Below are 17,510 nucleotides of genomic sequence, written 5' to 3'. Positions count from 1 at the left end.
ACCCCTTCTGAAGCTGCCATACTATGCTGTTTAGATTTACACTTAGAAAATTGCATTGTAAAGAAATTCATGTTGTCCAACTCTAAAGATGCAACCAGGTTAAAGAGTAGCACTTCTGAACCACAATGAAACCTACCTTTGTCATCTTCAGAACATGTTATGGCTGTTAAGTCTTGCCTAGCAATAGACATTGGCAATACTTTTCTGGCAGAAATGTTTTCAGTATTAGTGGCAGCAGAAACTGTGGCACTTGCGGTTGAAACATTAGATGCGCTTTTGCTCATGGCTCCGTCAAAGTTCATCTCATCTGTGTCAGAATCATCTGAATGAAGAGGATTAGTAAAACAGAGGGGTGCTCGAACAGAAATAGTAGTATGACCAACATTATCACTGGAAGGATGTTCAACTGTGGTGTTTGATACCAGAGAGAGAGTTTTAACACCATGACATAAGATGTCTGAAGACATGTCTTCAGACACCGATGTACGCAGTGCATTTTCAGGCCCATGCAGTGACCACGTGGCATGTCCCTTTTCTGTCAGAGGCAGACGATCTGGTCTTGGTGGAGTATCAGAAACCTGCTGACTCTGCAGACTTTCTGGTGAAGGTATTAAGGCTGTGCTAGACTGTGGCACACTGCATTCCATACATGAGTTTTGAGAAGCATCTACAAATAAATCCCCTGAAATCTGTTCCTGTGGCTTCAAGCTCTTATCAACTACACAGGATGACACAGGCTTAATTTTAATTGCATGCCCCCTGTTCAACAGGGAGTTCCCATCAAAGCTTCGTGGTCCCTCCTGAAGAGGTACCTTCTTGATTTCAAAACTTAAGTTGCGCTCCAGCCTCTTCTCTGCACGTTCACTGGGTTCATTCTTCCCTGAATGTTCTGTTGACTTATTATAATTCTCATTGAGGTCTGTTGAATGCTCTGACGAAACCATGTGCAAAACTGGCTTTGGATGGTATCTATCATTGTCCTGCCACACAGTAGTGACTGTTGGATAAGCTGATGGGGGAGATGGTGTTAAGATTGGTGGTACTGGCTGAGGTTCTGGAGGCTGCAAGATTTCTTCTTTAGCGTCTCCTTCTACAAGGCAACTGTAAAAAAAACAAAACACTTTTGTGTAAGTTTTCTGTATTTTGACAATATTTTAGATATCCATTCATCTATCTCTGCAGTAGTAATGCTTTCATACCAATACTGAACTCCAAGCAGCACTTCCACTGCATACAGGCAATGGTTATAAAATATGACAAATGGGGTAGGCAAGAACTAAGTCACCACACTCAAAATGTCTTTCAGAATATCACAAAGACATGCATTCAGACCACAACTAATCCTCATTGATAGTTCAAAGATTGCTCACATCCTTTCCCAGAAGTATTTTTTCAAAGACGCTGTAAGAAAGGCCCTCTTGTGGCAAGATTTCAGTACTTCTTTTGCTTTCTTCTTTCTTAAAAAGGGGCTCAGAGGAACTCAACATATGGAATTCAATTTTCAATAAAGCCAAGAAAAATGTCTTTAAAAAAACCTTACAGCCTGCTTAATACGAAATATCTTGTTTTATTTTTATTTTTCTGCACATAACCAGGAGGATTTTATTTTTGTATTTGTGTATTTAATAGTTTCTCCATAGTTGTAAGGCTAATAATGCAGACCAAATTTAGCTGACATGAGGTGCACACTGTATAGAAACCATTCACAGTAGAACATATGATTCAAATTACAGTGTGTATTAATGAGACCACAGCACCTATTATTACAGTTCATCTTAAACTACTTAAAAGGAGAAGCCCTTCAAGCATATGGTTAATTTACTTTCAAGAGTAGATGCAGAATATTTGACTACAAACATTTTGCACAACTGACTAAGGTCTTGTCTACAAACAGGAATTAGGCATTTTCATTCAGAGCCTTTAAAATGTTTCCTTTCATTATGTAAGACTAGTAACAGAGTAATAACTGAGGTGCAAAACAAATGTGTGACAAGAACAGAAATACAATGAAATAATTTAAAGAAATGATACTTTCAATCCAGGCAGATAAATCAAAGCACAGTAGTCTACGGTTTGCAAAGGAGTGCGATTTGGTCACGTGCTTGAGCTGAGAAACCAGCCCATTTTACATACAAAGCTCAGATCACTTCCTGCTGTTGGCAGACATGTCCTTCATGGGGAAGTAATAAACTCTCTATAAAGGCCAGCACATAATGTCCAAGATAGTGATATTTAGAAGACAGATGCTCCCATTCCCCCATGTTAGGGGAACAGGCAGTTCCCAAGGTCACTTCCCTTACTGACAAGTTCAGGTGGTCCCAGCACCAGAATAACCTTGAACAAGCAGGAGTCAGCCAAATCCTTGTATACCTTTAGTTTTCTGAAGTTTTTTAAAAGACCACACAATTGCACAAGAATTTCTGTCTACTCACAAGCGAAAGGCATCAGGCAGGCTCTCATTACTTGTCTGCATGTCACATCACAAGCAAAACCAAAAGCAATACTATTAGCTCCCCTACTCGCAAGCAAGGCCTAAAAAGGACTTAGCCAGTGCAAATTCTTGAGACTATCGTAACCTATGTTAAAAAAAAAAAAAGGATACTGCCTCACACTTGAATCTTCTACAATATTGAAAGCATACCTGTCTTGGGACAGACTACAGCATGAGTTTCATCCTTGTGATTTTATTAGCACCAAGCTATAGCAGTATGGGATGGATAACCAAAATCCCATCAGATTCCAAACTGAAAAGAACTGTTTGGATTTTCAGTTTATGAACATTTCCACCCACTGAAGTACTGCAAGCTCCCCAGCTTCCAAATGATCTTCTACAAGTTGCTGTATCTTTGCAACTGGAAAACCCCAGATCCCCCAGCACTTCTCCCAGGTGCCTTCATCCATTCTCTGCCTGTCTGACTCCTGTCACAAAGGGTTGGGCGTCAAATTCCTTCTCTTCCTCCCCAACCTGCACTTGTATACTGCTATTTTGCTTTACATTAAGATATGAGGAATACAAAGCACATCCAAACAACTTAATCAAAAGTAATTTGGGAACTGTTTTGCCTTTAGACGTTCTTGAAAAATGAACAAGCTTGAGAATAAGTTGTTTGCTTGAAATAAGCTGAGCAAAAAAAGTCAGTCTTTCTCCAACTTAATACACACTAAGGAGGACAGGAGAATTTCCCTTGGATTTCTCTCCTCTATTCCAGGGCGGGGGGAGAGAGGGACAGAGGGAGTTCACTTGCGTAAGTGGTTACATGCCCCCTTTACCAGCGGTGATGCTCATCAGTAATTTCCACTAAATCCTCCTACTGAAAATGAGGGTTTTCCCTTATTGACCTCATTTTCCTGATGCAGAGCCATACATGCAATCAGCAAAACCAATTTCTTATCTGGTACAGACATACCGTTAAGCATCACAATTACCTAAAGAAGCAAATTAGCATTAAACTAGATATGACAAGATTATAGGCCCATAATACCAGTCAAAACTCATGAAGTTCTTCACTGATTACTGTTTAATGAAATCACTCTCCCATTTGATTCACTAGTGAACAGAACCCCACATGTATACAAACAGCCCCCTTAGAGGTATGTGTAGAACTGATGATACCGGAAATACTGCACAAGTCAGCAACCCAAAAGTTGTTCAATCGTCTTCCTCGTACACAACTAAACAGAGCTATTAAAATGTTCCCCATTTTATCTGAAGTTAAGTCTCATTTCTTCACTCTTAAATGAGAGCTTACAGTGATCAAATGAGAAATTCTCTATCAAAATCATTCTTTACTGTATTAATATTGAAGAATATAATCTCAGAAAGTGAGATGCCCAAATAGCATTCTGATTTTATTTTTTTTAAAGGAAATAGATGCCACCAAGGATTTCCTGGTTTTCTCCAAATATGTAACAATTTTGCCATTTTACTGACATCATAGTATTATTATTATTTCACACGTTCTGCATTGCAAATAATGTTTCTGTTTCTTTTTAACAAAGTAGAAATATTAGGATATGTATACCTTTAAGAGATCTTTGTTTGGCCAGTAGCATTTTCTAAAACTCTTGCCAGAAAATCTTGGGCATTTTGGGCTGCTGCATAATGCTTTCTTTGGGCGCTTCCTCCAACAGCTGTGCTCTATAGACACTTCTCCCCCCCGAGGCAGAAAATTATCTGAAGATGAACTACTAATATTATTCCAAACAACAGGAGACAGTATAGTAAAAACAGCTTGATTTAAATTACCAGGAAACTAATAGAAAGCTCATGAAAGAGGATATTGACACAGAAAAGAGTCAGTGAACCAAAGAATGCCAGACCATTTGAGAACGAGAAGTAAGCTTTCCGGTATTAGACCTTTAAATTAACCCTGCATTGCTTTTATATATAGCAAAAGCAAGCACTTCTCAAGTACATTTGTAAAATCACACTGTGCGATTAAAAACAGAAAGCCTTCTCATAACTCAGCCTTGACAGTGTCTCTTCATATACAGCTGCTACCAATTATCTTATAATTCCACTACCTCGGCACTTCCTCATAGATAACTCTATATGGAATTTCCCTAAGTGACCAAGGCAGCTTTTTCATACTCTTTTACTGCCACACAACCTGAGCAGCTGATGCAGTGCCTTAGTGCCAAAGACCTCAAAGTTAATGGCTTCTCAGCTGTCAGGTAAACCACACATTAGGTAATAATTTAAATTATTTGTCATAATAAAAATTAATTAATTATAATTTGTCAAAAGTACAATAATTTGTCAAAAAAAAAGCCCTCCCACAACTTTCCAAAAATGTACACGTGGAAAAAAAACAAAATGAAGCAACGTCAACACTATTTTTGCTTTTTCTGCAATATATTCGAAATTTTTAGGTTGTTTTAAAATCTAAGCCATTCTAGCCTTAATGGAGAAGAGCTATATTATTACAATAGGGCACCATGGGTTCAGACTTAGGTGAAACTTGGCCAGTGTTCAAAAGAAAAAAAGAAATACCCTTAAGTAATCCATGGTTATTCTACGCAGCATACTGTAGGGTTTTATTTTCAAATAAAAAAAAGTGATGCCAAGGTCATGGAATGCAGCTGCTATGATCAACCAAAAATAGATACCAAGCTCTACATCCTCCCTCATAATTAAAATCGGAAAATTAAACTCAATGTAAGCAGGCTGAGGCTAGACAACCGCATTATTCTACTTAAGCATTAAATCACTGCCATCCACATGGAAGAAAAGCTGCAGTTCAGTGAGGCTGTCACAAACTATACTACAGATAATTTACATAAAAGTATAAGGATTTAATCAAAATAACCAACTGGTGAATTTTTCTTGTAAAATTTCATTAGGTGAGGCTTTTTGGTTTTTTTAATTGTGACATACAAATCAGAGTGCTAATTAACAAATCAGTGCTAAAACCAATCAATGGTTTTTATCTTAGCTTTGCAGAAGATGCAAAGAGAGGGTTCTGCAGGGCTTGAAATGAAAGAGAATTACACGTAACCCTTGAAATGTATTTTAATGTCATTAGATTGAAGTCAAAGCATAATTTGAAGAAAAGTTAAACTGCTACAGTAGTTTACCTTTTCTCCTTCAGACAGTAGCACATAGCTCTTCATTACACTGTGTACAAAAAAAGTTGTTACCTCATCTTTTCTTTCTGTGAGTTTATGTCTCAGTTTCTTCATTTCTTTCAAATTGCATTTGAACTTGAAAATAGTTTTCTGTAACCAAGCCTGACCAAAATAAACAACCCCTTTTTCCAAATACTTTAGAATGAACTACTAAACACAGAAATATTCCTATGACTATTCCTTAAGGGTATTAAGATGCTCCCGCTGAATTCTGAAGTACCAATCATTGCTTCTAGATTTGAAATAAAAGCTCCAATTGTACAGTCATGTAAAATCATGTACAGTCCTAAATCACAAATTTAAAACTTGTTTTCTTACAGTCTTGTATCTAACAACAAAGTAAAAACTTACTTACGCCTTCTTCCTGCCTTAACCTGAAAATAGTTAAACATGTCTGACAAAGAATGCTTTCTACCCTACCAAGTCCTCCGAAGAAATTTAACATAGATCGAAGTTCAAGGTGACTTTCTCAAGAAGTGATCATAAACTGCAAAGCTAAGCAGTTTCTAGATTAAGGTCCTGATGTATGCACTCATGAGTTGTTCTTGTTTACCCTTGTAATAATCAAGGAGTAACATTATTTGATTTTTTTTTTTAATGTTGACATCAAATGCAGATAGATGTTAACCTAAATGACTACATTCACATATTGTACAGCAAATATGAATTACATTAAAGCATTACAAGGTGATAAAAGGTTGGAAGGCAATACAATTCCAGAACCTCTGCAAAACAAGTACAGTTAGATGCTTCATGGTGAGTTAGTAAGAGTAAGCAAAATTCCAATTTAATATTCATTTAGTATCAATAGCCTAAAGATACTTGTAACTTCCAAGAAGAGAGACAGACATAAAAGGAGCCCAGAAAAGTACAATTAGAAGTTATACTTCGTAGCACGCCTTCCCCAAGACATCTCCAAGCCGAAGCAAGTACTGAAAGGATTAATTACCCCTCCCTGAGTAAGCCTCCAATCTTATACGGCAAAAGTCTTTAGTGGCATCTCACCCTTACTTAGTACTGACATGAGAATTAACTCGATACTAGCTACATTTTTAAGAGGAAGACATCTACAAATTTAAAGATATTACAGAGATTACCTGTCCTACGATCCTGTCACAAACGAGAAGAAACAGGCAAGAAAGCCACCTTTATGGAAAAACTCTACAACGTACCAAGTCGTTAGCCATGGAAAAGTGCTGTAGAGGAGATGTCACCATCTCACCCAGCAAGGAGGCTCAGGGCTGTCAGAAAACAACTAACAGGAATCATTATCGTTGCCATCTAAGCAAACATAGCTTGGTCTGATAGCAATATGGAAGACAAGCCATCCTGAGGTCAAGAGATGTAAACCAGTTTTCCTCCTGCTTGGTCAGGACCATCTCAAGCAAGTTCACCTGAAACCAAGCTGGCACACAGTACTATTCAGTATTAGTCACCGTAGTCCTTTTTGCTTTAGAAAAAAAAAAGCAACTGTTAAACCTTCCCTTAAAAAAATAAACGTGAGTTGCTTTACTAATTACACATTCTAGAGCCAACTACAACACAGCATATAAAGAATTTAAAAGCCTTACTCCTTTTAAAAAATACTAACTTTAGCAACTTCCTTGTAACTTCTTCAGGGACAGTGCATGTACAACTCAAGTACACATTTGGCTGGCAACCTAAAAATGTTACTGAACCAAATATTTTAAGCAAGTTCCCAGAGAAAATTCTAAATCAAACTAAAAATGTGGGTTAAACTACATTATTTCAGAGTACCTATTGAATGTAAACTTACCTGTAAAGGCAATAAGTCTTAGACACCACATGAAAATATTCACTACAGAAAAGATGTAGACAAATACTTAAAGTAGTTGTATCAAGATATTTTTAGTCACAGCAATGTTGAGAAAATAATAAAAGGGACATAAAAAAAAAGTGGTAAGAGAATGGTTTGGGGGCAAAAGCTACAGATGCAGTAAGAAGATTTATCATGTTTAACAGTTTCCTTCTCCATACAGGGATTAAATTAGAATCTTTCACAGATTCTGCTTTCCCATCCTCCCCAGGAAAAGGATGTCAACATATGCCAGAACATCCACAATATGCAAAACCTGGCTTCAAGTTCTGTCTGAATAGAGCTGCGGATTTGTAAAATTACCTCCCACATCAAGAAAAAACATGCTCATTAATGGGTATTCTGAGAAGATGTGATTAATAGCAAATAAAGTCTTTCCTCAGAAGCATCTTCCACGAGGGGTGTAATTAATTGTTTTTCAAAAATAATCTCCATTTGAAAAAGACAACAGCTTTGCTAAAAGCTTCCATTTATTCACCTCTAAGGAAACAATCTTCCTGCCAGTGCTGGCAGATGGGAAAGTACGAGTTTATGCAGGCCCAAAAAAGACCAGGTTTTGTACGAGAGATGAAAAGATTTTTCACTTAATAATGCAGCAAGTAAAGAACAATGCAATGCAGATAAGACAGAACAGATGTGTGCTAAAACATGAATTATGCATATATGATTATTACATGAATAAAACAATGATAAAAACCTAGGTACACCTAAGATTATTTCAAGGAACACTAAAGGAAATTACCTATTGGAAAGAAACCATATCTAAGTTCAGTGACTAGGTTTCAAGAACAGCTTGGAACTCATCATCACCACAGGTTAACAGACTCCTCTGTCATCATCTTAATCTACATAATTGAATACAATCACATTACCATCAATCTAAATAAGGTAAAAATGATATTACTTACATAGCACAAACTGTGCCATTTGTTTGTGAAAAGCCCCAACTCATTTCCATCCCTCTCTTTCCATGTCGTGTTCTCTTCTAACTACTTCTTGACATAACTAATGCAAAGTTAACTACTACAGCTATCATACTCTTATCCTACTGTATCATTAATGGTTGTTATCATACATTATTTCCAAAGTTATCTTGTTGCAAATACCATCCCCGCAGCTACTAAAGAAGTAGAGAGATAGATCTATTTATGGTAGTTCTGGGATATCCTCATTAGGATGGGCATTAGAATTGCATGCAATATTCCAGATTTGGTCCAAATTACTAGTTGATAGCAAAGTGGAACGGCTCCATAACCAGTTTTAAACCATGTTTATCCCTATGATAAGATGATGATGTTGCAATATTGAGTATACGCACACTGCTACCCATTCCAAGTCACCAATTTTCAAATGGCTTTCTACATCCTATTACATTTTCTATATACATATGCACATATTTAAACTTCCTCCTTTACCAAACCTAGAATATTTTATGATTTAAAATTCATTTTATTGTATAATCACTGCTCTCATCTTCCTAACCCCTCAAAAATGGGCTCACTTTACCACATCATTTGTACCCTGCCAAATGTGGTAGTGGAAAGAAGGGGTTAATTCTCATCTTCTACCTTTAACCATTTGTCCTGGTTTCGGCAGGGAGAGAGTTAATTTCCTTCCTAGTAGCTGGTACAGTGCTGTGCTTTGGATTTAGGATGAGAACAAAGTTGACAATGCACTGATGTTTTAGTTGTTGCTGAGCAGTGCTTACACTAGTCAAGGACTTCTTAGTTTTCCATGCTCTACCGACTGAGAAGGCTGGAGGTGCACAAGAAGCTGGGAGGGGGCACAGCCAAACTGGCCAAAGGGACATTCCATACCACGTGACGTCATGCTCAGTACATAAACTGGGGGAAGCTGGCCGGGGGGGGGCTGCTGCTCAGGGACTGGCTGGGCATCGGTCAGCAGGTGGTGAGCAGTGGTACTGTGCATCACTTGCTTTGTGTATTATTATTATTATTATCATAATATTATTATTATTTTATTTCAATTATTAAACTGTTATCTCAACCCACAAGTTTTTCTCACTTGTGCTCTTCCAATTCTCTCCCCCATCCCATCGGGTGGGGGGGGAGTGAGCAAGCGGCTACACGTGGTGCTTAGTTGCCAACTGAGGTTAAACCACGACACCATTAAAGTATCAAATGAATAGGAATTCCCACTACCAACCTTGACCTTGCGCTACTCCAGTTTGATTATATTTTAAAGCAGTAAAACTACTTTCCTTATATGACTAAAAGTTATGCAAGAATATTAACTGGCTGGTGGTTTCTTAAGTCATTCTACAACTTCAGCTTACCTTAAATGTCTATTTAACTACAGGCAATGTAGCACAGGCAAGATCACCTGCCTAAGGTCCTATAAGCCTTCCAGAAACTAGCTAGGGAACTTAAGAGCTTACTTCAGGAGAGTTGCTTCTTTAGCTAACACTCAGGTTGGGTACCCATTTTAGGCAGACCAATCTGTTAGTTCAGATTTACTTTTGGCTTCCTTAAAGTCAAGTCGATGTATTTTAAGAGCTAGAGAGGATTTTTTTCACTCTGTTGAATGAAAGGATTGGTGAGACCAATTTTTCCCCTCAGTAAGAAAGGCATTTTGTTGGCATACTCTAGTCAATAGCAGTACTTGTCAGTGAGGTAACATTTTCTTGAATAAATACATATTTTTCATTATGTTTTTGCCTCCAAAAATGAGAGTTCAGTCATTATTTGAGCCTATTTTGAAGTATGTTTTGCTACTATCACCTAGCAGAATTAAAGCACAGGTAGATTAACATATCTGACTACTAAAAGGGTATGCTTGTCTACTCACATGTAGACACTGCAAGATTGGTATATTCAAACACATACTTTGCAAAGAAATTAAAGCTTATATTTACAGAGCCAATTACAAGACTTCTACTTGTATTATGTATATTTCTATTTATAAATAGAAAAAATTGCATCTTAAAAGTCTTTACAGTATCAGTAGTTTTATTCTGCTTTTTATTTATGAAGCATGTCAATCTGTCAGCTTAAAATAGTATCATTAACATAGTTAACTACCTGCGGGTCCGTGGAGGCTTTGGTGGAGGAGAATCCTGTTTCTCAGCATCTGCAGAACTGACAGTGTTCTCTGTATTATTTTCATCCTGATTAAAAGAAAAAAAGTTTTCATTCATGGCTATAAAGCTGATACACACAATACTTAAACTGCAAGGTCCAAAGATCCGTAATGACACTTGAAAATAATGTATGACGATATTACATATTTTTGGCTATCATATAGAGATCACTTTCAGAATTACATACAGATTAAATTCTACTCTGAATTCACAATATTATGTTTTGTGTACCCAACTTCAAATTTGTTCTGACTAAACGTTTTGTTTTGCATGTAATTGTATGATCCACTAGAGAATATCTTCAAAATCTAATCTTTCAGGTTAGTAGTGAGCAAGCTCCCTTATGCCCTCCAAACTATTCATATTGAAAGCATTTATTTTCCAGTCAGTCTAATTATTTTCACTTGTACAATCAGTCCATTGAAGATAAGATTAATCTAGAGTGCAGTAAGAAAATGAGAATTTCAGCTACTGTAAATTCACAAGTGGATAAGATTTAATGCATTGTCCTAAACCACTTTCAAATCATCTCCCATTTCCACACAACGAAGTTTAACTTACACAGCAAAGCATGAAGATTTTTATTTTGTTTTAGGAGAACCATAAATATAAGAGATATATTTTATATATGTATATATTTATAAATATATGTATCCATACACATTTATATGCATATACATATAAAATATTGTTGTGGGTTAACCCCGGTAGGCAGCTAAGCACCACAAAGCCACTCACTCGCTCACTTCTTCCCCCCACCCCAGGAGGGGGAAAAGGAAAGGCAAGAAAACTTGTGGGTCAAGATAAAATTGTTTAGTAAGCAAAGGAGAAGTGGGAGAAGAGAGAAAGAAAACAAATAAAACAAGTGATTCAAAAGCAATCACTCACCACCTCCCACAGGTAGACCTATGCCCAGCCAGCTCCTGAGCAAAAGATGGCTAACCTCACTAAACCCCCTTTTTTCCCCTCTTTATTGCTGAGCATGATGTTATATGGCATTATGGGATATCTCTTTGGTTAGTTTGGGTCATCTGCCTTGTTGTGTCCCCTCCCAACCTCTCGTGCACCCCCACCAGTCTATTCACTGGGAGGGCAGACTAAGAAACACAGGCGACATTGACACTGTGCAAACATCATTCAGCAATGGCTGGAACATTAGCGTGTCTCAGCGCTGTTTTGGTCACAAATCTAGAACACAGCACCCCAAGAGCGGCTATGAAGAATATTAACTCCAACTCAGCCAGACTCAGTACAAATATGTATACATGTATAAAAATAAAAACAGAACACGCAAGAGTCTAAAGCTGATATACCTTTTCCATACACAGGCCACAGCCAAAGATCCAACAAAACCATGGAGGACCTTAGTGTTATTTTGAGTTTAATATGTATTTTACCTAAAGGCTTTTCTTGCAGGAGTTTTCTTCTGAAAAGTAATTTTAAAGAACCACCACAAACATCCCCAATCTTTGTAATATATTTCAAAGCACAATGCCAATTTCATGCAACAGGGTCTACTATCTGCCAGCCTACCTGTTTAGACTAGGTGACAGAGACTGACCTTCTCTGGTCTTATGACACAAAAGGGAATTCCCTGTTAATTTCTGCTTCAAATGTGATAGTTGCATTTGAATTTGATAAGTAATTTCAGCTTTGGAAGATAAACCATAACTAAGTTATCTCAACAGCTAACCACCTTCACCTAAATTTAGATTAATTAGTTACATGTTTTCAATTTCCATTACTAGTCTTAAAACAGTTATCATATCACTGTCCACTAGTGTGAAGAGTCTATTATCAAATTCTATTCCTCAGTGCACTAAGTGAAGCTTTTCCTGTGAAGAAAAAAATTAAATCTTGTAAACTTTCTTATTGTTCTTCACTAACCTCCCCCATTAACTAGCTGTCCAATGCAGTATTCCAGAAGTACTCCAGCAGAAATACTTTATTGTTTGTATATCAACGGCTTGTGTTAGCCCTTTCAGACAAATTGCACAGGGAGTTCATTGTCTTGCTGACCACTGGCTGTAACGATCAAGGTTTTTTTGGAGTGAGATTCAATTAGCAGATAAAAGCCACTTACATTTAGATGACCACAACTGAATCTCCCATTGCAGTCAACCAAGATTGGTTGGTTTTCACAGAATCATAGAATAGTTTGGGTTGGAAGGGACCTCTAAAGGTCATCTAGTCCAAACCCCCTGCAATAAGCAGGGACATCTTCAAACAGATCAGGTTGCTCAGAGCCCCATCCAACCTGACGTTGAATGTTTCCAGGGATGGGGCATCCACCACCTCACTGGGCAACCTGTGCCAACGTTTCACCCCTCCTCATCATGAAAAATTTCTTCCTTATATCTAGTCTAAATCTACCCCCCTTTAGGTTAAAGCCATTCCCCCTTGTCCTGTCACAACAGGCCCTGCTAAAAAGTTTGCTGCCATCTTTCTTATAAGCCCCTTTTAAGTACTGATAGGCTGCAATAAGGTCTCCCCAAAGCCTTCTCTTCTCCAGGCTGAACAACCCCAACTCTCTCAGCCTTTCTTCAGAGGAGAGGTGTTCCACCCCCCTCATAATTTTCGTGGCCCTCTTCCGGACCTGCTCCAGCAGGTCCGTGTCTTTCTTATGCTGAGGGGTCCAGAGCTGGACGCAGTACTCCAGGTGGGGTCTCACCAGAGCAGAGTAGAGGGGCAGAATCCCCTCCCTCGACCTGCTGGCCACGCTTCTTTGGATGCGGCCCAGGATACGACTGGCCTTCTGGGCTGTGAGCGAACATTGCCGGCTCATGTCCAGCTTTTCATCCACCAGTAAGCGATCAGCCAGTAAACTGGGGATAAAGGTAACAGATCAGTTGGCCCCACTGACTACATGTGGAGCTTAGACATGTAGACCACATGCAAAGCCTCCGTTCCAAACCAAGTTCTGCCCCTTTTTGTTTCCAGCTCTGAGCCTTTGCATTTTGCAACATTAAAGCACACTCTTGCTCAACTTGCCAAATAGCCCAGATTTTTTTTGTATTTATGTCACAATACATTGTTTCTTTAAGTCTGTTACTTCTATTAATAATGATTTTTTGTTTTCCTGGGGTAATGCATAAAAAACTAATAGCCATATCAGGTCAACTGATCATGTTGTACCTTACTGAACTAGGATTATTATCCGTTGGTTGACTCTCAAAGTGAAGTGTACTGTGAACTAGGTTTTAATACATTTAATGTACTGGGGTTTGTATCATTCTAGCTTCTTAATAAACAACATTGGTTGCAAGTCAAACAACTTCAGAGACTTACTGCATCAGCACTACCTTAACAATCATTCTCAACAAAAAGTGCTGTCATCAAGACATAGTGTCCAAAAAGTCACCGTCCAAAAAAGAATGACAAAAACAGCTAATAAGATATTAAAAAAAAGTTATGAAGGCTATGCTTGATCCGTAAACTGAATGCGGGACCTCGTTACCTTATCTAGGAACAAAGGTACCCTTTTAAGTCCTTTGTCAGTTTTCCATGACTTAGTGAAAAATATTAAGGGCTCAAAGAACTTTTACAATCTATCTGCAAACTGTTGCAGACACACTATTAAAAAAAAAAAAAAAAAAACCAAAAAAACCCAAACTCGTATTTTTTTTTCTAGTCATTGATGGAATGAAACATTACCATGGGACATGGACATTCAAGCCCTCCACCAGCCTCCTCTCAAATATACAGAAAAGTAATTTCCAGCTTTTTGACATTAGATAATGGGTGACCGTACAGACCCTTTTGCACTTAACATACATGAAAACGAATTTTATTGCCCTCATTCGGGCAGAGTACCGGTCTGAAGGTTGGTGCCAAAGATGCTGAGGCTCACAGTACCCAACAGCAGCAATTCAGTTTCCTGCTTAATGGCTGTGTCATGCTCCTCCCCGCTTCCCTGAGTTGTGCAAAGTAAACTCTGAATCTCTCCCATATGTAGTCGTTATTATGGATAGCACTAAACGCATTGATAGTGTACTGAATAGGCCCCCTTAATCATAAGTACTAGCAACTAGAGTTAGAAACTAATGCAACTGCATCCTGAGAACAGAGCGGGCTGTTCGCCTTGTTTCAGTGCCACAGCACATCCAAGTTTCATAAGGCAGAGATATTAGAAAGAGTGAGACTCCACAGGAGGAGTTCCTCCCCCTTACCTCCAACTTCTCCATCCTACAACACATCAGAAAAGTATTCCAGTTCACTTCCGCCAGCACAGAAGTTTTGAGGAACAGATTTCTTATTTATGCACTCAGTTTTCTAAAAGGTACTGGCAAGGGAAAGGGTGTGCCTGTTGGCTGTGGTGTAGACTGACTTGTCCAGAAAACCAACCAGCAGCTGCATCCCTGTCCTTCTGTGTTTGCAAAGTGAAGCGTTTGTGAACAGAATGTTTCCTGAGATATGCTTTTCTCCCAGGTGGAAGAAAAAGCCTATTAAAGAAGCTAACATATGTCAAAGTTTTTTTAAACTCTATGAAACAGCTTCTTACTGTACACTAGTTGAGACAGGCAGAAGTAGCTCAAGAGGCACTGCCATTTTTGCTCCTAGTAATAAAATGTATGGCTATACATTGAAAAAATGTGCATAAACTCAAATGTCTGAGGCACATACACAACCACAGAGAGTTTACAAAAACAATTCTTTAAAAAACCAAAACCAAAACAAAAACAACCCCAAAAAACAAAAACACACCCAACCCAAAACAAAACACACACACACAAAATGTTACTTTTAAATTCAACCCCAGAAGAGAAGTCAGTGGTTACCCCAACTTCATACACCGGGAAGGCTTCAGGCAAATGTGTGTTCAAACGCTTTCACTTCTGCATTAGGTTAAAATCAGGATCAGTTCACTCTGCTCTAGTCACATTAAATCAGGAGCAAGAATGTTACAGGAATTATTGTCACCAAAAAAGAGGTACTTCACTATGCTTAACTAGTTCAACAGACTGATGTTTCTGTGAAGGCTTTGTTTACTTTTAGACAACTCATTCCCCAGTAAGTAAAGGATTTTTACTTCAGAGGTTGAAGATGATAAAAGTTTAAGGCAGTAACCGAATGCACTAACCCATGCAGGAAAGAAAACGGTGCTCATATCAACTTTATGCTGCTGCAGCATTCTGAAGTAATCATGCTCAGTTACTACTGGATCTGTTCTTGTTTTTAACTGAAGAAATACTGCTTGCTGAACTCTTAAGAGCAAGTCTGTTACTTGTTCTCAGTTCTGTGTCACAAGAGGTAGCGAACGAGCAGTATTTTGAGCACCCTTGAGTGATACCAACTCACAGATTTCCCCTTCTGTCATGTATCAAAATAAGTGAATTGGCAAACATGCAGAACAACTAGCACGGAGCAGAACAGAGGAAGCTCAACTATAAAAGTAAATATAGGTTATCTCACTGGAATAACCACATCCGTTGAGAAGAGCAGATGGCAGTATTAAGAAAAAGCCTTCCAGCCTTCCTAATCACAGCTTATCGACATCAGTCAACACTCTCTTGCTTCTCTAGACAGATGTTGCATTCTCGGGCAGAATACGATTTTCCAAAGTATCAGCTTAGAAAAACCAGGACGACATATGCAGTTCACAAGGGTCATCATATAGAATTTTTTTTTTTTTAAATGGATTAACAAATGTGCAATCCAGTCAATTAAATAAGTGTTCGGTGCAGCGCCCTGCTTTCTTACAGAAGACACCTATCCTATTGTGGCAGGCGCTGTAAGAAAACAGAAGCATTAACAATAAGTGGGTAAAAAAAGAATAGGAGCTTTCCCCAACCTTTGCCTCTATATGCATCAATTGCCAAACAGTTCAAGAGTTCCAATGTCCTTGCTGATTTGAGGGAGCAGCTACTCAGATCAAGTGAAAATGCTCATAGTTAGGAATTTCTAGGTACTCTGTTAAATTACAGATACATATATATGTATGAAATGTGTGTATATCTATGAAAGATTACATTAACAAATGAAAAGACCATAAGTCAAATACTTAGAATTGTACATTACATCTAGTCTACAACAATGCAGAGTAAGTCATGTTCCTGTGGTAATGCAGAGAAACAAGGAATTCTCATGGCAGATGCAGTGTCTGAATTCAACTTGCTAAGGTGACCTAAATTGTGCTATCATCTCCCAAGGGTGGGTCTTTTCCCCATCTACTTCCTCCAATGGCTGAATCACCAAACGGAGCTGTCACTAACTTTGAGCAAATAGAGGATCACAGTTTTAGACTGAGATTTCACAGGCATTGCCTACAATTCAAAACCTTTTGCCCAGGAATTGCAATGCATAATTTTCTTTTGGAACTCACACTGGAAACTTTTAATATCATTCAGAAGCTTTCTGTACTGGTAAAGTACTAGCAATTTTACTGCAAAGACTCTTCCAGAAGTAATCTCATGGCTTCCCTTAAAAGGAATTGAGGCATTCCTTTTGCCCTTATCATAAAGCAGCATGGGAACCACAGAGCATCAGTAGATAAAAAGAGAAATACTTCAGGCTGAAATGATACACTCAAGTGATTCAGATTAAATAAAACTTTCCAAGCATAGGCAACAAGGTAAATGTCTCTGAAGACATATATGATTTTTTAGAATGCTACAATGGCCAAAAATCTCTTTCCAAGCTGCAAAACAGCGAAGCGAATTTGAACAGTGAAGTCTTTTCACTTAGTTTCCAAACCACTAACGTTCTGAATATCAACATTCTTCTTATAGCAGCTGATTCCTCCACAGCTTCTAAAAGTGCAATCAACCGCAGCAACAGAATTCTGTCACTTTTACAGGAAGAAATACATGACATACTTGAGAGTACTAGCAATGCCATATTTTGGAGAAAGTGTTTATTAATACAAGCTTCTATTAGCGGATAAGGATAAAACAAGGACTTGCAGTACTGTAACATGCTTGTTACTGTCAAGAGACAAAATTCAAC

General features: G+C 38.2%; 1 protein-coding gene across 1 annotated transcript in view; it reads right to left on the bottom strand.

The window, feature by feature from the left end:
- PTPN12 (protein tyrosine phosphatase, non-receptor type 12) overlaps nt 1–17,510 on the bottom strand; it is a 47,353-nt gene that overhangs the window by 10,296 nt on the left and 19,547 nt on the right. The window contains exons 11-12 of the mRNA XM_009328347.1: nt 10,507–10,592; nt 137–1,101 (exon numbers count right to left, since the gene is read on the bottom strand). Coding sequence (XP_009326622.1) covers nt 137–1,101; nt 10,507–10,592 — 1,051 coding nt within the window. The remainder of the gene's footprint in view (nt 1–136; nt 1,102–10,506; nt 10,593–17,510) is intronic.

Source organism: Pygoscelis adeliae, unplaced genomic scaffold (assembly GCF_000699105.1).
Source record: "Pygoscelis adeliae isolate BGI_AS28 unplaced genomic scaffold, ASM69910v1 Scaffold267, whole genome shotgun sequence".
NCBI lineage: Eukaryota > Metazoa > Chordata > Aves > Sphenisciformes > Spheniscidae > Pygoscelis > Pygoscelis adeliae.
This window is presented reverse-complemented; position numbering and strand designations above follow the sequence as displayed.